The 26,227-nt window shown below is 46.0% G+C and overlaps 1 protein-coding gene across 2 annotated transcripts in view; it reads left to right on the top strand.

The window, feature by feature from the left end:
- Positions 1 to 26,227, top strand: part of LOC115110276 (zinc finger protein 385C-like) — a 157,490-nt gene that overhangs the window by 69,397 nt on the left and 61,866 nt on the right. The window contains exon 1 of one of the 2 annotated variants that reach the window (XM_029635780.2): positions 19,609 to 20,114. The exons of the other annotated variant lie outside the window; for it this stretch is intronic. Coding sequence (XP_029491640.1) covers positions 20,105 to 20,114 — 10 coding nt within the window. The 5' untranslated portion in view covers positions 19,609 to 20,104. Of the gene's footprint in view, positions 1 to 19,608; positions 20,115 to 26,227 lie in introns of those variants that run through there. 2 annotated transcript variants of the gene reach the window in all.

The following is a 26,227-nucleotide window of genomic DNA, read 5'->3' as shown; positions in this document are numbered from 1 at the left end:
AGGAACTAGCTGGAGGATAGAAGTGGAGCTTCTAGTGATTCATCTCTTCTCCACCACCATCCTCTCAATCTCAGCCAGGCCTGACTGTGGGGGGCTTCCTCAACACACACATATACTGTAGGGAACACATGCACATCAACACAAACACACACAAACACACTGTGCACACACATAAAGGCATATACTGTACACACACACACACACACACATAAAACCCCATACACACACACACACACACACACTGAGAAAACACATAAAAAAAGCATTCAGAACATAACAGAGAGAGATGTATACTACAGACACACAAATACACAGAGAGAGAGAGATCCTCATACTACAGACACACTCAAATCCCTCCCTTCCTCCTCATTCCTCCCTCCCTGTATCCTCAGACACACAAATACACAGAGAGAGAGATGTATACTACAGACACACAAATACACAGAGAGAGAGAGATGTATACTACAGACACACAAATACACAGAGAGAAAGATGTATACTACAGACACACAAATACACAGATACAGAGAGAGAGAGAGAGATGTATACTACAGACACAGAAATACACAGAGAAATATATGTATACTACAGATACACAGAGAGAGATATGTATACTACAGACACACAAATACACAGATACACAGAGAGAGAGATGTATACTACAGACACACAAATACACAGATACACAGAGAGAGAGATATGTATACTACAGACACACAAATACACAGATACACAGAGAGAGATATGTATACTACAGACACACAAATACACAGATACAGAGAGAGAGAGAGATGTATACTACAGACACACAAATACACAGAGAGAGATATGTATACTACAGACACACAAATACACAGATACACAGAGAGAGAGATGTATACTACAGACACACAAATACACAGATACACAGAGAGAGATATGTATACTACAGACACACAAATACACAGATACAGAGAGAGAGAGAGATGTATACTACAGACACACAAATACACAGATACAGAGAGAGAGAGAGATGTATACTACAGACACACAAATACACAGAGAGAGATATGTATACTACAGACACACAAATACACAGATACACAGAGAGCGATATGTATACTACAGACACACACATACACAGATACACAGAGAGAGATATGTATACTACAGACACACACATACACAGATACAGAGAGAGAGAGAGAGAGAGATGTATACTACAGACACACAAATACACAGACACACACAGAGAGAGATGTATACTACAGACACACAAATACACACAGAGAGATATGTATACTACAGACACACAAATACAGAGAGAGAGAGAGATGTATACTACAGACACACAAATACACAGATACACAGAGAGAGAGAGATGTATACTACAGACACACAAATACAAGATACACAGAGAGAGAGAGATGTATACTACAGACACACAAATACACAGATACACAGAGAGAGAAATGTATACTACAGACACACAAATACACAGATACACAGAGAGAGATGTATACTACAGACACACAAATACACAGATACACAGAGAGAGAAATGTATACTACAGACACACAAATACACAAATACACAGAGAGGGAAATGTATACTACAGACACACAGATACACAGAGAGAAAGAGATGTATACTACAGACACACAAAACACAGATGCAGAGATAAACAGAGAGAGATGTATACTACAGACACACAGATACACAGATACAGAGAGAGAGAGAGATGTATACTACAGACACACAGATACACAGATACACAGAGAGAGATGTATACTACAGACACACAAATACACAGATACGCAGAGAGAGATTTATACTACAAACACACAGATACACAGAGAGAGATATGTATACTACAGACACACAGATACACAGAGAGAGATGTATACTACAGACACACAGATACACAGAGAGAGAGATGTATACTACAGACACACAAATACACAGATACACAGAGAGAGATATGTATACTACAGACACACAAATACACAGATACACAGAGAGATAAATGTATACTACAGACACACAAATACACAGATACACAGAGAGAGAGATATGTATACTACAGACACACAAATACACAGAGAGAGATATGTATACTACAGACACACAGATACACAGAGAGAGATGTATACTACAGACACACAGATACACAGAGAGAGAGATGTATACTACAGACACACAAATACACAGATACACAGAGAGAGAGATATGTACACTACAGACACACAAATACACAGATACACAGAGAGAGAAATGTATACTACAGACACACAAATACACAGATACACACAGAGAGAGATATGTATACTACAGACACACAAATACACAGATACACAGAGAGAGATATGTATACTACAGACACAAATACACAGATACACAGAGAGAGAGATGTATACTACAGACATACACAGATACACAGAGAGAGAGATGTATACTACAGACACACAAATACACCGATACACACAGAGAGAGATATGTATACTACAGACACACAAATACACAGATACACAGAGAGAGATATGTATACTACAGACACAAATACACAGATACACAGAGAGAGAGATGTATACTACAGACACACAAATACACAGATACACAGAGAGAGATATGTATGCTACAGACACAAATACACAGATACACAGAGAGAGAGATGTATACTACAGACACACACATACACAGATACACAGAGAGAGAGATGTATACTACAGACACACAAATACACAGATACACAGAGAGATATGTATACTACAGACACACAGATATACAGAGAGAGATATGTATACTACAGACACACAGACACACAGAGAGAGATATGTATACTACAGACACACAGATACACAGAGAGAGATATGTATACTACAGACACACAGATACACAGAGAGAGATGCACACTGGTGTGACATTTGACCTGATTTCGTTTGATTTAACAGGAGAGGAAGCGTGTTCTTTCGATGATCAAGGGTGCTTGTCATTCTAGAGCCCCAGATTTCTCCAGTCAAGGGGAAGAGAGTGTTGAGAGGGCGGAGTAAAGCATTCAAGCACACACAGTTTGGTAACTTTAACAAAAATATGCTGTTTCCCTTCTTCCCTCTGTCTGTAGTCTGTCTCTCTTTCTCTCCCTCCACAATCTTCCTCTTACTGTCTATGTTCTCTCAGTCACATTGCCTGTCTGTCTCAGTCCATCCCTCCATTTTACCCAGCCTGTCTGTCTGTCTGTCAGTCCATCCCCTCCATTTTACCCAGCCTGTCTGTCTGTCAGTCCATCCCCTCCATTTTACCCAGCCTGTCTGTCTCAGTCCATCCCCTCCATTTTACCCAGCCTGTCTGTCTGTCAGTCCATCCCCTCCATTTTACCCAGCCTGTCTGTCTGTCAGTCCATCCCCTCCATTTTACCCAGCCTGTCTGTCAGTCCATCCCCTCCATTTTACCCAGCCTGTCTGTCTCAGTCCATCCCCTCCATTTTACCCAGCCTGTCTGTCTCAGTCCATCCCCTCCATTTTACCGAGCCTGTCTGTCTCAGTCCATCCCCTCCATTTTACCCAGCCTGTCTGTCTCAGTCCATCCCCTCCATTTTACCCAGTCTGTCTGTCAGTCCATCCCCTCCATTTTACCCAGCCTGTCTGTCTCAGTCCATCCCCTACATTTTACCCAGCCTGTCTGTCTCAGTCCATCCCCTCCATTTTACCCAGCCTGTCTGTCTCAGTCCATCCCCTCCATTTTACCCATGTCTTCTCCCCATCCCCTCCATTTTACCCAGCCTGTCTGTCTCAGTCCATCCCCTCCATTTTACCCAGCCTGTCTGTCTGTCAGTCAATCCCCTCCATTTTACCCAGCCTGTCTGTCTGTCTGTCTGTCAGTCCATCCCCTCCATTTTACCCAGCCTGTCTGTCTGTCAGTCCATCCCCTCCATTTTACCCAGCCTGTCTGTCTCAGTCCATCCCCTCCATTTTACCCAGCCTGTCTGTCTCAGTCCATCCCCTCCATTTTACCCAGCCTGTCTGTCTCAGTCCATCCCCTCCATTTTACCCAGCCTGTCTGTCTCAGTCCATCCCCTCCATTTTACCGAGCCTGTCTGTCTCAGTCCATCCCCTCCATTTTACCCAGCCTGTCTGTCTCAGTCCATCCCCTCCATTTTACCCAGCCTGTCTGTCTGTCTGTCAGTCCATCCCCTCCATTTTACCCAGCCTGTCTGTCTCAGTCCATCCCCTCCATTTTACCCAGCCTGTCTGTCTGTCTGTCAGTCCATCCCCTCCATTTTACCCAGCCTGTCTGTCCATCCATCCCCTCCATTTTACCCCTTCTCCATCCATCTCCATCCTTCTCCATATCTCTCTCCTTCTCCATATCTCTCTCCTTCTCCATGTCTCTCTCTCCTTCTCCATGTCTCTCTCTCCTTCTCCATGTCTCTCTCTCCTTCTCCATGTCTCTCTCTCCTTCTCCATGTCTCTCTCCTTCTCCCTCTCCTTATCCATATCTCTCTCTCCTTCTCCATGTCTCTCTCTCCTTCTCCATATCTCTCTCTCCTTCTCCATATCTCTCTCTCCTTCTCCATGTCTCTGTCTCCTTCTCCATGTCTCTCTCTCCTTCTCCCTCTCCCTTATCCATATCTCTCTCTCCTTCTCCATGTCTCTCTCTCCTTCTCCATGTCTCTCTCCCTTCTCCATATCTCTCTCTCCTTCTCCATGTCTCTCTCTCCTTCTCCATGTCTCTCTCTCCTTCTCCCTCTCCTTATCCATATCTCTCTCTCCTTCTCCATATCTCTCTCTCCTTCTCCATGTCTCTCTCTCCTTCTCCATATCTCTCTCTCCTTCTCCATGTCTCTCTCTCCTTCTCCATGTCTCTCTCTCCTTCTCCATATCTCTCTCTCCTTCTCCATGTCTCTCTCTCCTTCTCCATGTCTCTCTCTCCTTCTCCATGTCTCTCTCTCCTTCTCCATATCTCTCTCTCCTTCTCCATGTCTCTCTCTCCTTCTCCATATCTCTCTCTCCTTCTCCATGTCTCTCTCTCCTTCTCCCTCTTCTTCTCCATGTCTCTCTCTCCTTCTCCATGTCTCTCTCTCCTTCTCCCTCTCCTTCTCCATGTCTCTCTCTCCTTCTCCCTCTCTAGATCTCAGATCTCTCTCCTTCTCCCTCTCCCTCTCCATATCACTCTCTCCTTCTCCATATCTCTCTCTCCTTTTCCATGTCTCTCTATCCTTCTCCCTCTCTATATCTCTCTCCTTCTCCAGATTTCTCTCTCTCTGTCTCCCTCTCTAGATCTCAGATCTCTCTCTCCTTCTCCCTCTCCTTCTCCATATCACTCTCTCATTCTCCTTCTCTATATCTCTCTCTCCTTCTCCTCCTCCATATCCTTCTCCATATCCTTCTCCATATCTTTCTCTCCCTCTATATCACTCTCTCCTTCTCCCTCTCTATATCTCTCTCCTTCTCCCTCTCTATATCTCTCCTTCTCCCTCTCCATATATCTATTTCTCCCTCTCTATACCTCTCTTTCTCCCTCTCTATATCTCTCTCATTCTCCTTCTCCCTCTCTATATCTCTTTCTCCTTCTCTATATCTCTCTCATTCTCCTTCTCCCTCTCTATATCTCTCTCCTTCTCCAACTCTATATTTCTCTCCTTCTCCTTCTCCAGATTTCTCTCTCTGTCTCCCTCTCTAGATCTCAGATCTCTCTCTCTCCTTCTCTCTCTCCCTCTCCATATCTCTCTCTCCCTCTCCATATCACTCTCTCCTTCTCCATATCTCTCTCTCCTTTTCCATGTCTCTCTATCCTTCTCCCTCTCTATATCTCTCTCCTTCTCCTTCTCCATATAGCTCTCTCCTTCTCCAACTCTATATTTCTCTCCTTCTCCTTCTCCAGATTTCTCTCTCTGTCTCCCTCTCTAGATCTCAGATCTCTCTCTCTCCTTCTCCCTCTCCCTCTTCATATCACTCTCTCCTTCTCCTTCTCCATATCTCTCTCTCCTTCTCCATGTCTCTCTCTCCTTCTCCATATCTCTCTCTCCTTCTCCATGTATCTCTCTCCTTCTCCATATCTCTCTCTCCTTCTCCATATCTCTCTCCTTCTCCATATCTCTCTCCTTCTCCATATCTCTCTCCTTCTCCATATCTCTCTCCTTCTCCATGTCTCTCTCTCCTTCTCCATGTCTCTCTCTCCTTCTCCATGTCTCTCTCCTTCTCCCTCTCCTTATCCATATCTCTCTCTCCTTCTCCATGTCTCTCTCTCCTTCTCCATATCTCTCTCCTTATCCATATCTCTCTCTCCTTCTCCATGTCTCTCTCTCCTTCTCCATATCTCTCTCTCCTTCTCCATATCTCTCTCTCCTTCTCCATGTCTCTCTCCTTCTCCCTCTCCTTATCCATATCTCTCTCTCCTTCTCCATGTCTCTCTCTCCATATCTCTCTCCTTCTCCATATCTCTCCTTCTCCATGTCTCTCTCTCCCTTCTCCATGTCTCTCTCTCCTTCTCCATATCTCTCTCTCCTTCTCCATGTCTCTCTCTCCTTCTCCATGTCTCTCTCTCCTTCTCCATATCTCTCTCTCCTTCTCCATATCTCTCTCTCCTTCTCCATATCTCTCTCTCCTTCTCCATGTCTCTCTCTCCTTCTCCATATCTCTCTCTCCTTCTCCATGTCTCTCTCTCCTTCTCCCTCTCCTTCTCCATGTCTCTCTCTCCTTCTCCATGTCTCTCTCTCCTTCTCCATATCTCTCTCTCCTTCTCCATGTCTCTCTCTCCTTCTCCATATCTCTCTCTCCTTCTCCATGTCTCTCCTTCTCCCTCTTCTTCCTCTGTCTCTCTCTCATGTCTCTCTCTCCTTCTCCCTCTCCTTCTCCATGTCTCTCTCTCCTTCTCCCTCTCTAGATCTCAGATCTCTCTCCTTCTCCCTCTCCCTCTCCATATCACTCTCTCCTTCTCCATATCTCTCTCTCCTTTTCCATGTCTCTCTATCCTTCTCCCTCTCTATATCTATCTCCTTCTCCAGATGTCTCTCTCTCTGTCTCCCTCTCTAGATCTCAGATCTCTCTCTCCTTCTCCCTCTCCTTCTCCATATCACTCTCTCCTTCTCCTTCTCTATATCTCTCTCTCCTTCTCCTCCTCAATATCCTTCTCCATATCCTTCTCCATATCTTTCTCTCCCTCTATATCATTCTCTCCTTCTCCCTCTCTATATCTCTCTCCTTCTCCCTCTCTATATCTCTCCTTCTCCCTCTCCATATATCTATTTCTCCCTCTCTATACCTCTCTTTCTCCCTCTCTATATCTCTCTCATTCTCCTTCTCCCTCTCTATATCTCTTTCTCCTTCTCTATATCTCTCTCATTCTCCTTCTCCATATCACTCTCCCCTTCTCCCTCTCTATATCTCTCTCCTTCTCCCTCTCTATATCTCTCTCATTCCTCCTCTCCTTCTCCCTCTCTATCTCTCTCCTTCTCCCTCTCTATCTCTCTCCTTCTCCCTCTCCTTCTCCCTCTCGCGATCTCTGTCTCTCTCTCTGTTTCCACATCTGCTTACCACCAAAGCCTACAGGGAGTGATGAGGTGGGATGTAGTCACACTGTGTGACCTATAATGAGAGTGACTGAGGACTATTTGAAAGTCATTGCTTGGCTACTTGATGTATATTTGGTTCGTATATGTGCACGCCTTCCTATAGAATACCAACAACCTCCTCCTACAGACACACAGGAACAGACAGACGGACGGATAGATAGAGAGGAAGGTTACGCAGACAGACAGACAGACAGACAGACAGACAGACAGACAGACAGACAGACAGGCAGGCAGGCAGGCAGGCAGGCAGGCAGGCAGGCAGGCAGGCACAGACAGACAGACAGACAGACAGACAGACAGACAGACAGACAGACAGACAGACAGACAGACAGACAGACAGACAGACAGACAGACAGACAGACAGACAGACAGACAGACAGACAGACAGAGTATGCTGTAGTCTACAGACTGATAGACGCACAGACTGCATAAGTCCCACCAATGATTCCAGGCAATACAGAACATGCATTACAAATGCATTTATGGCGGAAAACACTTTCTTTCACTTGCTAAAACACAGTTGTGCTTTTTATAAAAGCATCTTTATTCAAAGATATTACTCATATGCATACAGATACGCACACACTCTCACGCATGGGTTGTTTATGCATTGGTGCTCACACTGTTGCTGTGTGTGTGTGTGTGTGTGTGTGTGTGTGTGTGTGTGTGTGTGTGTGTGTGTGTGTGTGTGTGTGTGTGTGTGTGTGTGTGTGTGTGTGTGTGTGTGTGTGTGTGTGTGTGTGTCTGTTTGGGCCAGGCAGATTGCCCCCCAGTCAGAGGGGAGGGAGCTGTCTCAGCTCGTCAGCATTACATGCCCACGCCGCCTTGATCACCGCCGACAGCCAGCCACAGGAAATGATGTGCTGTGAAGCCACCCAAAGCACCCATGTGACCCACTATGGTCAGAGGGGGAGAGAGAGGGAGGGAGGAGAGGGGAACCAGTGAAGCGGTGTGCCCTCATGATTACATGGCCCTGCCTGGCTACTGATATATTTGTTCAGGCTGAGTGGCAGTGAAATGTATCCCAGCATGCCTGGCACCAGATCTCTGTAGCCGTGCCATTGTTCTCCTGTTCCACACTACTACCAATCTTAACAGAGCCACACACACACACACACACACACACACACACACACAGCTCTTGTCTCCAGACTAGTCTAGATACAGATTCCAAATAGCGTAGACAGCATCTCCTGCTGACGGCCCTCCTTCAGAGCTGCTGGTCAGAGGTGAGAGGTTAAAGGTTAGTGGTGAGGTCTGTTACAGGGCCTCTGTGGGAGGAGGTATGTGTGTGTCCTTGTGTGTGGTGAGTTTTTCCAGGGCTGACCTCACACTCTCTCACGTTTATAGACTCTTTGTTTTACAGATTTTCCAGACTTACCTTCAGGTGTGTCAGAGACTGTAACATTTCCAGAGCAGAGAGAATCTCCAATGTTTCCACTGGCTCCGTCCTCAATGCATACTTTCTGGCATACTCTGCCCCTCTCTCCTTTCACTTTCGATATCCCTCAGTCTCTTTCTCTTCTTCACATGAATTGATACACTTCCTCTCTTACCCTCTCCTCCGTTTACTGCTTTTTCTCATTTTTTCCCATTTTTCATCTGTCATTTCCCCCCCTTTCTTTCTCTGTTCAGACACACGGCTCCATTAGTGTCATGCAGACCCGGGTTCAAATACTATTCGACATTTTTCAAATACTTCTAGCGTTTGTTCTAGCCTGCCTGGAGTGCAGATGGGCGGGGTTTACGGTTTTGAGACCGTTATGTCGGTCCATCAATCAATCCCAGATAAAGTATTTTTAATTATTTGGAATAGTAGTTGAACCCAGGTGTGGTGTCACGCGGGTACACTGGCCTGTTGATATAAATCTGTTTTCACTGGCATGTTTTTCCACCCATTGTGTGTGTGTGTGTGTGTGTGTGTGTGTGTGTGTGTGTGTGTGTGTGTGTGTGCGCGCTCTGTAGACACATTTACTGCTATAACACAGAGAGATGCCCCTCTCGTCCTTTCCACAGGATTCCCCCATTCGTTTTACAGTAACGAGAACACAACTCTACTTCCGAACACATATAAAACAACATCCTTATGGCACTTTAATGGTTGCGCTTCTATTTGAGGCATAATTGAACTTAACAGATCTAAGGACCGGTTATTTTGACCCTTGGTTATTGTTGTTACTGTTGTCCCGTTGACAAATTTGACTCTCATTTTTATATTGTAAATATCCAAAATAAACTTTGGCAATATGTACATTGTTACGTCATACCAATAAAGTTAATTTAATTGAATTGTCACCAACCAAGGAGGGCCTACAGCAGCACCTAGATCTTATGCACAGATTCTGTCAGACCTGGGCCCTGACAGTAAATCTCAGTAAGACCAAAATAATGGTGTTCCAAAAAAGGTCCAGTCACCAGGACCACAAATACAAATTCCATCTAGACACTGTTGCCCTAGAGCACACAAAAAAACTATACATACCTTGGCCTAAACATCAGCGCCACAGGTAACTTCCACAAAGCTGTGAACGATCTGAGAGACAAGGCAAGAAGGGCCTTCTATGCCATCAAAAGGAACATACATTTCAACATACCAATTAGGATTTGGCTAAAAATACTTGAATCAGTCATAGAGCCCATTGCCCTTTATGGTTGTGAGGTCTGGGGTCTGATCACCAACCAAGACTTCACAAAATGGGACAAACACCAAATTGAGACTCTGCACGCAGAATTCTGCAAAAATATCCTCCGTGTACAACGTAGAACACCAAATAATGCATGCAGAGCAGAATTAGGCCGATACCCACTAATTATCCAAATCCAGAAAAGAGCCGTTAAATTCTATAACCACCTAAAAGGAAGCGATTCCCAAACCTTCCACAACAAAGCCATCACCTACAGAGAGATGAACCTGGAGAAGATTCCCCTAAGCAAGCTGGTCCTGGGGCTCTGTTCACAAACACAAACAGACCCCACATAGCCCCAGGACAGCAACACAATTAGACCCAACCAAATCATGAGAAAACAAAAAGATAATTACTTGACACATTGGAAAGAACTAACAAAAAAACAGAGCAAACTAGAATGCTATTTGGCCCTACACAGAGAGTACACAGCGGCAGAATACCTGACCACTGTGACTGACCCAAACTTAAGGGAAGCTTTGACTATGTACAGACTCAGTGAGCATAGCCTTGCTATTGAGAAAGGCCGCCGTAGGCAGACATGGCTCTCAACAGAAGACAGGCTATGTGCTCACTGCCCACAAAATGAGGTGGAAACTGAGCTGCACTTCCTAACCTCCTGCCCAATGTATGACCATATTAGAGAGACATATTTCCCTCAGATTACACAGATCCACAAAGAATTTGAAAACAAAATACAAATACAACCCATATTTATGCTTATTTATTTTTTCTTGTGTCCTTTACCATTTGTACATTGTTAAAACCCTGTATATATATATATAATATGACATTTGTAATGTCTTTATTGTTTTGAAACTTCTGTATGTGTAATGTTTACTGTTAATTTTTATTGTTTATTTCACTTTTGTATATTATCTACCTCACTTGCTTTGGCAATGTTAACACATGTTTCCCATGCCAATAAAGCCATTGAATTGAGAGAGAGAGAGAGAGAGAGAGAGAGAGAGAGAGAGAGAGAGAGAGAGAGAGAGAGAGAGAGAGAGAGAGAGAGAGAGAGAGAGAGAGAGAGAGAGAGAGAGAGAGAGAGAGAGAGAGAGAGAGAGAGAGAGAATATACATACAGTAGGTTGAGAGGATGGTACTGTGGATGGTAATATTGGTAGAGATCCTCCCTTTGTCTCTCCTCCTTATCCATCTCATCCTCATGAGAGAGGAAGAGTAGTCTGTAGAATACCTCATATGTCTGATCTGTAGCACTCCCCTTCACCCTACAGATGTAGGATCTTAATTTGAGCCAGATTGCTACAACAGGAAAATAATCCTGCAGCAACAGGAACTTTGAATTATTATGAGGATTATAATTCATGGACAGTTTTTGTAGGGGTTGATATGTTTTTTTGTTTGGGCAAATCCAGTCTGACATTTTAAAGTGGAAGTTACAAACTTAAGAAGTCTTTTTAAACCTTGAATACACTACAAGTGTACATTTCCTGCTGTGCAGGGAAATGATCAGCAACAATGATCAAATTAAGATCCTAGCTCCCCCTCCTCCTAATCTGTCTGAACCCAGCTCCAGGGATGAAACATGCACACAGATGTTTTATTTATGTTGGAGAATCCATCTCTCTCCCTTTTCTCCCTGTGTCTGTCTTTCTGTGTGTGTGACTGAGTGTGAAATACATGCTAAACAGTACATCAGAGGAGTCCCCTCCCCTGTAGGGTGTAGAGTACAGGTGTCAGAGTACAGCATCGCCCCCTCCCTCCCCTCCCCTCCCCTCCCTATCCACCCTCTCTTCCTCTTTCCTCCCTCATACTGTGATGACAGCTTCCTCTCCTCCCTCTCTCTGACTCTTCTCGACTGAGACTCATCTGAACTGGCCTCCTGGCCTGCTACTCTGCTCCAGTCTCAGGCGCTTTACTGTTGTTTCCACTGGGAGTCACAACTGACTAGTATGCTCTTCTATCATTGTTGCCATTCTTAGTAGCAGCTGTACTAGTTGTATTCGTTTTAGTGGTGGTATTTGTTCCAAAGCCACAATCATTGTTATTCCCATACAGTAATTACGATAATAATCAGTGGGCCTAAGGACCAGTAATCTCATAGCAGATGCTATTGTTGTGCCACTGGGCACCTGGTGCCTCCAACACACTGGTAATCATAGGGCTCAGGTGCAAGAGATTTCTCCTCTTAGAAATGCCTCCTCTCCATCCCATTTGAACCCTTTCACATGCCTAGCACAGCTCCATGGTGGCCTCAAGTTCACAATTTAACCCTCTGGTCACCTCCAAAACACATTTGTAGACACTTCCATCGGCATCCAACCAACCCTTAGCCACTTGCAAACTCCAGTTCCCTTGCCAGCACCCCCAGCCTCCCTTCTCCCCTCTGTCAGCGTGCCCTAGAGAGCAATCTCCCTGTCTCCCGGACCCTCCCTCTCTCTGTCCGTCCATCAGTCAAACCAGCCAGTCCGTTCCGCTCTGAGGGTGTTCTGTACTCTCCTATTCATTTGTTTGTTTGGCAGAGAGAGAGAGAGCGAGAAAGACATAAAGAGCGAGAGAGGAAGAGAGAGAGAGAAAGAGAAACAGTTAGAGAGAGACAGAGAGAGAGAGAGAGAGAGCGAGAGAGGGAGAGAGAGGGAGAGAGGTGGGAAGAGAGAAAAAAGAGGGGGAGAAAGAGAGAGAGAGCTAGCCGCTTCTCGTCATGCTGCTTTCATCTCCATTGGCTGTCGGACATCACCTGGGCGGGAACACTCCACTACAGGTTGGCAGAGCTGGCAGACCTGCTCCTAATTGACGCTAGTCGCTTGGAAGAGAGGAGGAAGAAGAGGAGGAGAAGGAAGTAGCTTTAATGAATCATATTGGTGTTGTTCCACCTGTCAGTCATCCACTATCAGTTGTCAAAAGTGAGAATAAAACTTTACTGTATAGTTTCAAGTAAAGTACGAGTATCATGTAGGTTTGATGCTTCTATAGTGTGATGATGTGTAGTACATTTCATATCCACTGGGTTATGTCCAATGATATTTCCAATCAAAACAAATCCAGCACATACTGTAGTAGAATAGGGTTTGTTACACAGAAGAATACGTAACCAAAGAGAATACGAGGAACACACGCACACCCGTCAGTCCTGAGAAGTAACAGTTTGAAACACACACACCAATCGAACCAGCAGTGTGCCCCCCCCTACCGGGGACTGATTGGACAGTAAAGGTGAACATTAAAAGACAGTCACACCTAGACATGTATTGATCACCGCTGTCTGCATGCTGGAGAGAGACAGAAGAGGAACTCCCCATAGAGACAGACTGTGTTTGTGTTTGCCAGTTAACAGTATGTGTGTTTGTAGCAGTTTGGTGCAGTTTGTTGATGTGTATAGCTGTGCATATGTAGCTAATGGATAGACATGGATTTCACCCTTTAGACGTTTCTGGATTTGACTATGTCTTCATCCAAATACAACAGTGTGCTTGCGTTCTTCTCTCTGATGGCTAGTTGTATTAGGCTGACACGGTATGAGGAAGCACTAAAAGGACTCCATTCGTTCATCATGTAAAAGCTGGTTCAACTGTCATAGAGAATTACTATCCATCTCAATGCATGGCAGAGCTCTATCTCCCAGGTGACACATTTCTCAATATTCCGGACATCTCCCGCCTCGTGTCTCCTGCCCTCCCTGTCACACTGTCCCACTTTGCCCACCTCTTCCGCCACCCCCGCCACGTCTGCCCACTACACCACTCTGTCTCTGACAGCATGCCACCATACATATCCTGCATGTTAATTAGTGCCCGCCGGCACCGCCCTCCTCCTCGTCCCTGGTCCCTTGTGTGCTGCTCTACCCTACACCCACAATCACTCACACACACACACACTCTGGGGCCAGTTATCAGTGGCCCAGCAGCGGAGTGGAGGGCTACAGAGGATGTAATTTCACTGGAGTGGAATGTGACAGCTTGACCTTCTCATCTCTCCAGGGCCCCATCCTCATCACCATAGATACCTGGCTCCGCCGGGAACCGCGCTACACCCATATAGCCGTATTATTATCAACACCACTACCATCACTTCTATACTCCCCCTCCAATATCAAGCAATCACGGTTGGAACTCATTTGCCCATCATAGTCAAGAGGAGCCCAAACACAACTCCACCATGGTGACCTCTCTAAGCCGTCACAGAGAACCATTATGCCCTGTGGAGTTTCATCGAGCCTGGGTTAGACTAACTCAACTCTGTCCCGGGTGAGGCTTGCTGTGGATGTTGATGATGTTGCGTCTAGTGTTTGGTCTTATACAATCTGACGCCTGTTGCTGGGTGCTTGTGTAGAGTAGTCGATATGCCTTGACTCACATTCTGACTGAACAACACTCCTCTGCCGAAGACCCTGATCTCACTAGCAGTCCCGTTTCATAATGCTCTCTATCTCCCGCTGAAGGGCAATGGGCTGTGTCATGGCTGGGGAATCTAAAGCAGAGAGCCAGCCTCTCTCATTAGCCCTGCCTCTCTCATGCCTGTGTCGGCTATATGGTTGACCCAGTGGTTGGCATGTGGTTGGCAGGGCTAGTAGGCTGGTACAGCTGCCCTCCAAACCCACAGTCTGCCATGAGAACTGGGAGTGCATGGCAACTGTGGTTTTGTACACTACACTCAAGGACACCTTGGCTAGCCGTGCTCGTCCCTGGAACCTCTACTGAGCAGCTGAGGGACGGAGGAGAATCTTCTCTAGCACTTGATTCCAAACTCCTCTTGTGGCTTCTGACGTTCTGTGTGTACCCCACTTCACCATCACCCTCTCTCTGTTCACACCAACAACATCCTCTTCAACTCAGCGTCAGTCTACCCCTCCGCCTCACACCACCACAAGAGTACAGAGAGAAGGAGGGCGAAGTGCAACAAGATGGAGGTAGAGAGAGGAAAGTCAAAGATTAGATGGAGACACCGATTGGGGGAGAGAGAGAAAGAGCAGAACGAGGAAGGATGGAAGGAGGGAGGTGAGCAGAGAGAAGGGAGAGATGGAGGAAGGGGTAGAGGGAAAGCAAGGGAGCGATTGAATGGTGTAATTAAGTTCCTGATAGCACTCTGGGTGCTTTGGCCAGGCTCCAGTAGAGCTTAGCACTACACCAAGAGTCTTCAGCCTGCTCTCCTCTCCTGCCTTTAGAGGAACACACACACACACAAAGTTAAACACACTCACGCCGCACAAACACACAGACACATGGTTTCTAGCTCACTCTGTCACACACAAACACACAAACACACGAACACACAAACTCAGTCCATGTAAATTTGAACACACAGAGAGATACACACACTCAGCGCTGGCAGGCTTCACACAATTGCACTAAGGCAAAAGACGAAAGACACAAAGGAGAGAGAGAAGCGACAGATGAATATGAGCAACTGTCACTCAGATCAGGCACACACACAGCTGCAATGACATACACATATTACACACACACTGCTGCAATGACATACACACATTACACACACACAGCTGCAATGACATACACTTCCGTCATCATGAAGTGCTTTGAGAGACTAGTCAAGGACCATATCACCTCCACCCTACCTGACACCCTAGACCCACTCCAATTTGCTTACCGCCCAAATAGGTCCACAGACGATGCAATCTCAACCACACTGCACACTGCCCTAACCCATCTGGACAAGAGGAATACCTATGTGAGAATGCTGTTCATCGACTACAGCTCGGCATTTAACACCATAGTACCCTCCAAGCTCGTCATCAAGCTCGAGACCCTGGGTCTCGACCCCGCCCTGTGCAACTGGGTACTGGACGTCCTGACGGGCCGCCCCCAGGTGGTGAGGGTAGGCAACAACATCTCCACCCCGCTGATCCTCAACACTGGGGCCCCACAAGGGTGCGTTCTGAGTCCTCTCCTGTACTCCCTGTTCACCCACGACTGCGTGGCCACGCACGCCTCCAACTCAATCATCAAGTTTGCGGATGACACAACAGTGGTAGGCTTGATTACCAACAACGACGAGACGGCCTACAGGGAGGAGGTGAGGGCCCTCGGAGTGTGGTGTCAGGAAAATAACCTCACACTCAACGTCAACAAAACTAAGGAGATGATTGTGGACTTCAGGAAACAGCAGAGGGAACACCCCCCTATCCACATCAATGGAACAGTAGTGGAGAGGGTAGTAAGTTTTAAGTTCCTCGGCATACACATCACAGACAAACTGAATTGGTCCACCCACACAGATAGCATCGTGAAGAAGGCGCAGCAGCGCCTCTTCAACCTCAGGAGGCTGAAGAAATTCGGCTTGTCACCAAAAGCACTCACAAACTTCTACAGATGCACAATCGAGAGCATCCTGGCGGGCTGTATCACCGCCTGGTACGGCAACTGCTCCGCCCACAACCGTAAGGCTCTCCAGAGGGTAGTGAGGTCTGCACAACGCATCACCGGGGACAAACTACCTGCCCTCCAGGACACCTACACCGTCCGATGTTACAGGAAGGCCATAAAGATCATCAAGGACAACAACCACCCGAGCCACTGCCTGTTCACCCCGCTATTTACATTTAACATTTAAGTCATTTAGCAGACGCTCTTATCCAGAGCGACTTACAAATTGGTGCGTTCACCTTAAGACATCCAGTGGAACAGCCACTTTACAATAGTGCATCTAAATCTTTTAAGGGGGGGGGGGGTGAGAAGGATTACTTTATCCTATCCTAGGTATTCCTGAAAGAGGTGGGGTTTCAGGTGTCTCCGGAAGGTGGTGATTGACTCCGCTGTCCTGGCGTCGTGAGGGAGTTTGTTCCACCATTGGGGGGCCAGAGCAGCGAACAGTTTTGACTGGGCTGCGCGGGAACTGTACTTCCTCAGTGGTAGGGAGGCGAGCAGGCCAGAGGTGGATGAACGCAGTGCCCTTGTTTGGGTGTAGGGCCTGATCAGAGCCTGGAGGTACTGAGGTGCCGTTCCCCTCACAGGATCACGCTATCATCCAGAAGGCGAGGTCAGTACAGGTGCATCAAAGCTGGGACCGAGAGACTGAAAAACAGCTTCTATCTCAAGGCCATCAGACTGTTAAACAGTCAACACTAACATTGAGTGGCTGCTGCCAACACACTGACTCAACTCCAGCCACTTTAATAATGGGAATTGATGGGAAATGATGTAAAATATATCACTAGCCACTTTAAACAATGCTACCTAATATAATGTTTACATACCCTACATTATTAATCTCATATGTATACGTATATACTGTACTCTATATCATCTACTGCATCTTTTTGTAATACATGTATCACTAGCCTCTTTAACTATGCCACTTTGTTTACATACTCATCTCATATGTATATACTGTACTCGATACCATCTACTGCATCTTGCCTATGCCGCTCTGTACCATCACTCATTCATATATCTTTATGTACATATTCTTTTTCCCCTTACACTTGTGTGTATAAGACAGTAGTTTTGGAATTGTTAGTTAGATTACTTGTTGGTTATTACTGCATTGTCGGAACTAGAAGCACAAGCATTTCGCTACACTCGCATTAACATCTGCTAACCATGTGTATGTGACAAATAAAATTGGATTTGATTTGATTTACACATTACACACACACAGCTGCAATGACATACACGTACACACATTATACACACACAGCTGCAATGACATACACACATTACACACACACTGCTGCAATGACATACACACACTACACACACACAGCTGCAATGACATACACATACACACATTACACACACACTGCCATGATCTGTTTTATACAAACACACATACACATTGCATGTAATTCACTCCTTCTAAAACTTCACAGAAATACCCCCCCCCCCCCTACACACACACACACCCTCTCTTTCACACACGCACGCGCGTGCGCACACACACACACACACACACACACACACACACACACACAGAGCAGCCAGTTTCCCTCCAAGCTTATCTTTAATAGCTTCAAGTCCTCTGCTGCCTCCCCCTCTCTGTACAGTCTGTCTGATGTGGTAGGTTTATACTAGCTGCTTCTGGCTGGCTGGCTGGCTGGCTGGCTGGCAGAATCACTCCTCTCTTATCAGCATGTGTGTGTGTGTATCTATCTCTCTCTCTCTTTCTCTCATGCTCTTTCTCTTCCTCTCCCCTTCTCTCTCTCTCTATCTCTCTTTCTTTCTCTCATGTTCTCTCTCTCTCTCTTCCTCTCCCCTTCTCTCTCTATCTCTCTTTCTTTCTCTCATGCTCTCTCTCTCTCTCTCTTCCTCTCCCCTCTCTCTCTATCTCTCTTTCTTTCTCTCATGCTCTTTCTCTTTCTCTTCCTCTCCCCTTCTCTCTCTATCTCTCTTTCTTTCTCTCATGCTCTCTCTCTTTCTCTTCCTCTCCCCTTCTCTCTCTATCTCTCTTTCTTTCTCTCATGCTCTCTCTCTCTCTCTTCTTCTCCCCTTCTCTCTCTATCTCTCTTTCTTTCTCTCATGCTCTCTCTCTCTCTCTTCTTCTCCCCTTCTCTCTCTATCTCTCTTTCTTTCTCTCATGCTCTCTCTCTCTCTCTCTTCCTCTCCCCTTCTCTCTCTATCTCTCTTTCTTTCTCTCATGCTCTTTCTCTTTCTCTTCCTCTCCCCTTCTCTCTCTATCTCTCTTTCTTTCTCTCATGCTCTTTCTCTTTCTCTTCCTCTCCCCTTCTCTCTCTATCTCTCTTTCTTTCTCTCATGCTCTCTCTCTTTCTCTTCCTCTCCCCTTCTCTCTCTATCTCTCTTTCTTTCTCTCATGCTCTCTCTCTCTCTCTTCTTCTCCCCTTCTCTCTCTATCTCTCTTTCTTTCTCTCATGCTCTCTCTCTCTCTTCTTCCTCTCCCCTTCTCTCTCTATCTCTCTCTTTCTCTCATGCTCTCTCTCTCTCTTTCTTTCTCTCTCATGCTCTCTCTCTTTCTCTTCCTCTCCCCTTCTCTCTCTATCTCTCTTTCTTTCTCTCATGCTCTCTCTCTCTCCCCTTCTCTCTCTATCTCTCTTTCTTTCGCTCATGCTCTCTCTCTTTCTCTTCCTCTCCCCTTCTCTCTCTATCTCTCCCTTTTTCTCTGTAACCAACCAGGGCCTTGTCACTATTCTGCTGCGTGACAATACTGAAATTCCATTAGGGTGACATTTATCCATCAATTTAAGGGTCAGGGTTCAACCCAGGTGACCATGAAGTGTTGGAATACACAGGGGTGGAGTAGTCAACCTTTTCCAAATAGTGCTCCGGTATTGTATTTTTCACCGTTTAGCCACTCAATGGGATGTCTGGTGTGGCTGTAAATGTGTGATTGATACATATAAATGATCACCGTAATCTGGCTCCTCCCTCCATCAGGGAGAGTGACATTACTCTTGTAGTCGTTTCACAAAGCCGTTATCGCGGAACCGTTATCTAAGAGACAATATGCGCTGTTAAAATAACACCAGCTTATTTTCCCATTTGCGCTGTCCGCTCATGATAAACGTCGGCCAGCTGAGCAAGAAAGAAAGAGCGAGAGAGAGAGAGAGAGAGAGAGAGAGAGAGGGGGTTGCAAGCAACCAACACATCATCTCTCCATTCCCCTTCCCTCGCCTCCTTCGGGCCACGCCGAGCAGCAGATCAATATGGGTTTTAATTGAGGAGCATGTGTATCATTCTTCCTTAGTTGTAGTAGTTGGGATCTGTTGGGATTTGTCCCCGAGGAAGAAAAAGGATTACAAAGAGAGAGCGACAGAGACTGTGAAATAGGACAGAATATATAGCAGTCGCTTCTTTTAGTTGTGTTTGTTTAAACTCCCGGAGCGGAGCATATGATACTTGTGCGTCGTTGCATGCACTTCTTTTCTGGGGATACCGCGTAATATTTACGCGCTGTGAAACACCGAGCTGGAGCGACGTCTATTCTGTCCTGGACGCACGATGCTGATCGGTAAGTCTCGAGTTTTTGACCTTTTTATTCAGAAACCTCGCTGATGTGGTTTCGAGGGTCCGCTTTCCGTTCTTTAGTTTCTGGAGACGTGTAGCCCACGGTCGGGCATATAGAACACCTGACTCGAGAACTGGTCGGTTTATCCTTTTTAAACATACGTGAATTTTATATAAATTATGACAATGTTTTATATAAATATAGCTTTGTAAGTTGTACGCACTAGCGGCAAGACCAGTGCGCAGTTGAATTCTCAAATATGTATGAGGGACAGTCAAATTCAGACGCAGATTAATGTGCAGTGTTGGGTGGTAACTAGTCGATGGAATTTATTTGTTTGTACACAAGTGTAATATTTGTCTTGCCAGACCACTGGAAGTGTAGGATACCGCAGCGACCCGAAGATTGCGCACAATGATCCCGTAAAATCTCCTTCAAGTTCGGAGTTGTGGATCATCGGTGACGTTAAGCCTGCATCATATTTATTCCTTCTATTAACAGTGAAAATGTGAGTTTTCGTTCAAATTTGACATGCTACCGAAAGTAGACTACCGATCCCTTTTGGGACAAACTCTTAGGCTGCCGCAGAATGAATCCCATTTTTGGAATGATGAGATCTTTAAATTTGAACATTTCTCATGTGATTTATCTTCAAGGACGAATCCAGTGTATACCAAACTTTATATTCAACAAATATGAATGTATCTGCTGTTTTGATGTTGAGCTTGAGTTGATCTCTCCTCAACTTGCCGGGTGCGTAGGCTATCGGTGTCATACATGTGAGTGCTTGAATTAAATATATACAGAAAGCGTTAATGTATTTGAAAAACCACGCGGCTCCTTGTTGGTTAAGTCTAATAACGTCATTATTCATGTTAGACCTTAGAAGCGAAATCTGAAAGTGAATGATTGCCTTAATTAAAGACGGTCCTCTCCAGGATTCTGCATCTTCAATGCTTCAATGCAACACACACACACACGACTCCCAGTCGCTTCAACTATAGACCTTTTTTCCTATACTGTGGAATAGGCTATTGCAATAGGTCAATCAATTTCGTTTATATTGTCAATAATAATTCATGGACATCTTACATTTTGTAATTTAAGATATAGATTTAGTATATATGTATCGATTGTCTGCATATTATTGAGTATTTTTACTTTGAGAAAGACAAATAGGCTACTAAATAGACATCAAATCATTGATCAACACACACTGGCCAATTTGCATTGTGGGGTATCACACCATTAAGCAATCACTAAAGCCTATTATAGAAACTGCCCTCTATACATAGGATCCACCTGTCCTCTATACATAGGATGCACCTGTCCTCTATACATAGGAGCCACCTGTCCTCTCTACATAGGATCCCCTGTCCTCTATACATAGGAGCCACCTGTCCTCTCTACATAGGAGCCACCTGTCCTCTATACATAGGAGCCACCTGTCCTCTATATATAGGAACCACCTGCCCTCTATACATAGGAACCACCTGCCCTCTATACATAGGAGCCACCTGTCCTCTATACATAGGAGCCACCTGCCCTCTATACATAGGAGCCACCTGTCCTCTATACATAGGAACCACCTGCCCTCTATACATAGGAGCCACCTGCCCTCTATACATAGGATCCACCTGTCCTCTATACATAGGAGCCACCTGCCCTCTATACATAGGAGCCACCTGTCCTCTATACATAGGAGCCACCTGTCCTCTATACATAGGAGCCACCTGCCCTCTATACATAGGAGCCACCTGTCCTCTATACATAGGAGCCACCTGTCCTCTATACATAGGAGCCACCTGTCCTCTATACATAGGAGCCACCTGTCCTCTATACATAGGAACCACCTGTCCTCTATACATAGGAGCCACCTGCCCTCTATACATAGGAACCACCTGTCCTCTATACATAGGAGCCACCTGTCCCCTATACATAGGAGCCACCTGCCCTCTATACATAGGAGCCACCTGTCCTCTATACATAGGAGCCACCTGTCCTCTATACATAGGAGCCACCTGTCCTCTATACATAGGAGCCACCTGCCTTCTATACATAGGAGCCACCTGTCCTCTATACATAGGAGCCACCTGTCCTCTATACATAGGAGCCACCTGTCCTCTATACATAGGAACCACCTGTCCTCTATACATAGGAGCCACCTGTCCTCTATACATAGGAACCACCTGTCCTCTATACATAGGAGCCACCTGTCCTCTATACATAGGAACCACCTGCCCTCTATACATAGGAGCCACCTGCCCTCTATACATAGGAACCACCTGTCCTCTATACATAGGAGCCACCTGTCCTCTATACATAGGAGCTACCTGTCCTCTATACATAGGAACCACCTGCCCTCTATACATAGGAGCCACCTGTCCTCTATACATAGGAGCCACCTGTCCTCTATACATAGGAACCACCTGCCCTCTATACATAGGAGCCACCTGTCCTCTATACATAGGAGCCACCTGTCCTCTATACATAGGAGCCACCTGTCCTCTATACATAGGAGCCACCTGTCCTCTATACATAGGAGCCACCTGTCCTCTATACATAGGAGCCACCTGTCCTCTATACATAGGAGCCACCTGTCCTCTATACATAGGAACCACCTGTCCTCTATACATAGGAGCCACCTGCCCTCTATACATAGGAACCACCTGTCCTCTATACATAGGAGCCACCTGTCCTCTATACATAGGAACCACCTGGCCTCTATACATAGGAGCCACCTGCTCTCTATACATAGGAACCACCTGTCCTCTATACATAGGAACCACCTGGCCTCTATACATAGGAGCCACCTGCCCTCTATACATAGAAGCCACCTGCCCTCTATACATAGGAACCACCTGTCCTCTATACATAGGAACCACCTGCCCTCTATACATAGGAACCACCTGTCCTCTATACATAGGAGCCACCTGCCCTCTATACATAGGAGCCACCTGCCCTCTATACATAGGAGCCACCTGCCCTCTATACATAGGAGCCACCTGTCCTCTATACATAGGAACCACCTGGCCTCTATACATAGGAGCCACCTGCCCTCTATACATAGGAACCACCTGTCCTCTATACATAGGAACCACCTGCCCTCTATACATAGGAACCACCTGCCCTCTATACATAGGAGCCACCTGCCCTCTATACATAGGAACCACCTGTCCTCTATACATAGGAACCACCTGTCCTCTATACATAGGAGCCACCTGCCCTCTATACATAGGAGCCACCTGCCCTCTATACATAGGAGCCACCTGTCCTCTATACATAGGAGCCACCTGCCCTCTATACATAGGAGCCACCTGCCCTCTATACATAGGAACCACCTGTCCTCTATACATAGGAACCACCTGTCCTCTATACATAGGAACCACCTGCCCTCTATACATAGGAACCACCTGTCCTCTATACATAGGAGCCACCTGCCCTCTATACATAGGAGCCACCTGTCCTCTATACATAGGAACCACCTGCCCTCTATACATAGGAGCCACCTGCCCTCTATACATAGGAGCCAAGGAGATAATGATGACAATATGAATAGAATGTGCAATAGATAGCTTATATAGTATAGGCCTATTTTCTACCAGTACTTTTTTATTTATGTTCCTTATAGGCCAAGGTTACAGGAACCTTGCAGCAACCTTGACTGGTTGTCTTACTGCTCTCCTCTGGATCTCATCACGGTTGCCTCTGAGAAACTGAAACAAGATTTATGACCCTATCAGTCCACTCTAAAATGGAGGACTTTGCCGTTTGCTCTAAACTTGATCCTGCAACCCATGACAACGTTGAGACAGTCTGTGTATTGGTAGTGGGGTTGTGAGGGGTGTGAGAGAGAGGACAGACAGATGTACTGTATGGCCGAGTACACTGCAGTGCTATAGGCTACACTGCCTTGTAGAATTATGGCCACTAACCTAAAACTGCTCTGCTGCCATTTTACTGCCCTGACAGAGTCCCAACTGGAATGTATGTGTCCTATATGACATCAACTCTGTCTCTGCATGTATCAGGCATGGAGCCCAACAGAAAGAGAGAGACGGAGAGACAGAGAGAGAGAGACACACGCACTGACACACACACACACACTCACAGACACACACACTGACATACACACTGACATACACACTGACACACACACTGACACACACACTGACACACACACTGACACACACACTGACACACACACTGACACACACACTGACACACACACTGACACACACACTGACACACACACTGACACACACACTGACACACACACTGACACACACACTGACACACACACTGACACTGACACACACACTGACACACACACTGACACTGACACACACACACACACGACACACACACACACACACTGACACACACACTGACACACACACTGACACACACACTGACACACACACACTGACACACACACACTGACACACACACTGACACACACACGGACACACACACACACACACACACACACACACACATCCCTGGCCCCCTCCAGGGATGATGGATCTGTCTTTAACTGAGATTGCGGGGTGCTCACATATCCCAGCGCTAGCTCTTAAAATGGCTTCGGTAAAACGCGCTGATGACTCCTGCAAATGGTTACCATTAGCATTTCTCCAGATCTTTATTCCTGTTCGTAATGCCTTCGTGGCAGGCCTACAGGGGAGACAGATGCATGTGGAGCACAAAGCTGCCAAGGAGATGTATGGTGGAGTATTTAGGAGGTCTATTTTACTGTTCTGTTCTCACCTAGACCCTCACCACTAGCATCGGTCAAGTCATAAACTGAAATCACCCCACCCATCAGACTGTGGTGCATAAAAACGCAGGCACTTTTCAGACACAGTTTGGTGGGGCTCTCTCTCTGACACACACACACACACACACACACACACACACACACACACACACACAGTTCCTTGTGGATATACTGACTGTCCAATGACATCACCATGGTCTTGTGTGAGTGAGGAAAGGTTTGTGGTCTGACTGTCACTGTGTGGCAGTAAGGGGGGGTGACCTTGCTTCTAACAACTGCCCCTCACCCCACTCCATACCTGTTCTCCCACCTTACCCCCAGGCTGCAGAAGGCCTGATTATAGCCCTGCCTGTCAGTGCCTTTGGGAGGAGACTCTTTCCTTTCTTCTCCCCGGCTGCTCTTATCTGTGGGATCAGGGAAACGGGAGGGAGCTGAAAGGACAGGGTTAATGTGTGGTCAACAGGGGCCGAGACCGGGGCTAGGCTAGGCTAGGGGTAATTACAGGGGGGTAGGGTTACCCTATGGATGGGTGGGTGGGTGGGATGGATAGATAGATAGATACATTTGGTCGCACCCTGAATGACAGGGTTGTGAACAGAACATCAACGTGCTCATATTTACATCCTGTCTTTAGAATGGATGCCTGAGCCATATCAAATCAAATTGTATTTGTCACAGTGAAATGCTGACTTCCAAGTCCTTAACCAACAATGCAGTTTTTAAGAAAATACCTAAAAAAAAGTAAGAGATCAGAATAACAAATAATTAAAGAACAGCAGTAAATACCAATAGCGGGGCCTGATACAGAGTCAATGTGCAGGGGGCACCTCAACACAGGTACCCTGCACATTGACTCTGTATATAGCCCCGCTATTGGTATTTACTAAATACATGTCATTTTCAGTGTTATTGTAATCCACAGTACACCCATTTTACATTGACATTTGAGTCATTTAGCAGACGCTCTTATCCAGAATGACTTACAGTTAGCGCATTCATAAGTGCATTTAAAAGTCTTGTGATATGAATGTGCTTTACACAATCATGGCTATAGACAGTGATATGATCTATGATGGACACTTCCAGGCATGGGCTACTTGTGTTCCATAGTCCAGTCCATTCTGCTGTATTGAGGCCATTCTGTTCTGTTCCCAGGCAGGCGGTGTGGAAGGCCAGTCTGTCTGTAGCGTTGGGTAATTGCATGGTTGTTTGATGTCCCCAGGTGTTCATGGTGTAAATCAGTGGAGCTAATTAAAAGGCTGTGTTGTTGGACTGAAGAAAAAGAAGAGTTTGTCTGAATGCCATAGTTCACTTCTCACCAACTGCCCTGTCCGAG

This window comes from Oncorhynchus nerka, linkage group LG26, assembly GCF_034236695.1.
Source record: "Oncorhynchus nerka isolate Pitt River linkage group LG26, Oner_Uvic_2.0, whole genome shotgun sequence".
Taxonomy (NCBI): domain Eukaryota; kingdom Metazoa; phylum Chordata; class Actinopteri; order Salmoniformes; family Salmonidae; genus Oncorhynchus; species Oncorhynchus nerka.
Note: the sequence above shows the minus strand (reverse complement) of the source record. Positions and strands in the feature narration are given on the sequence as shown.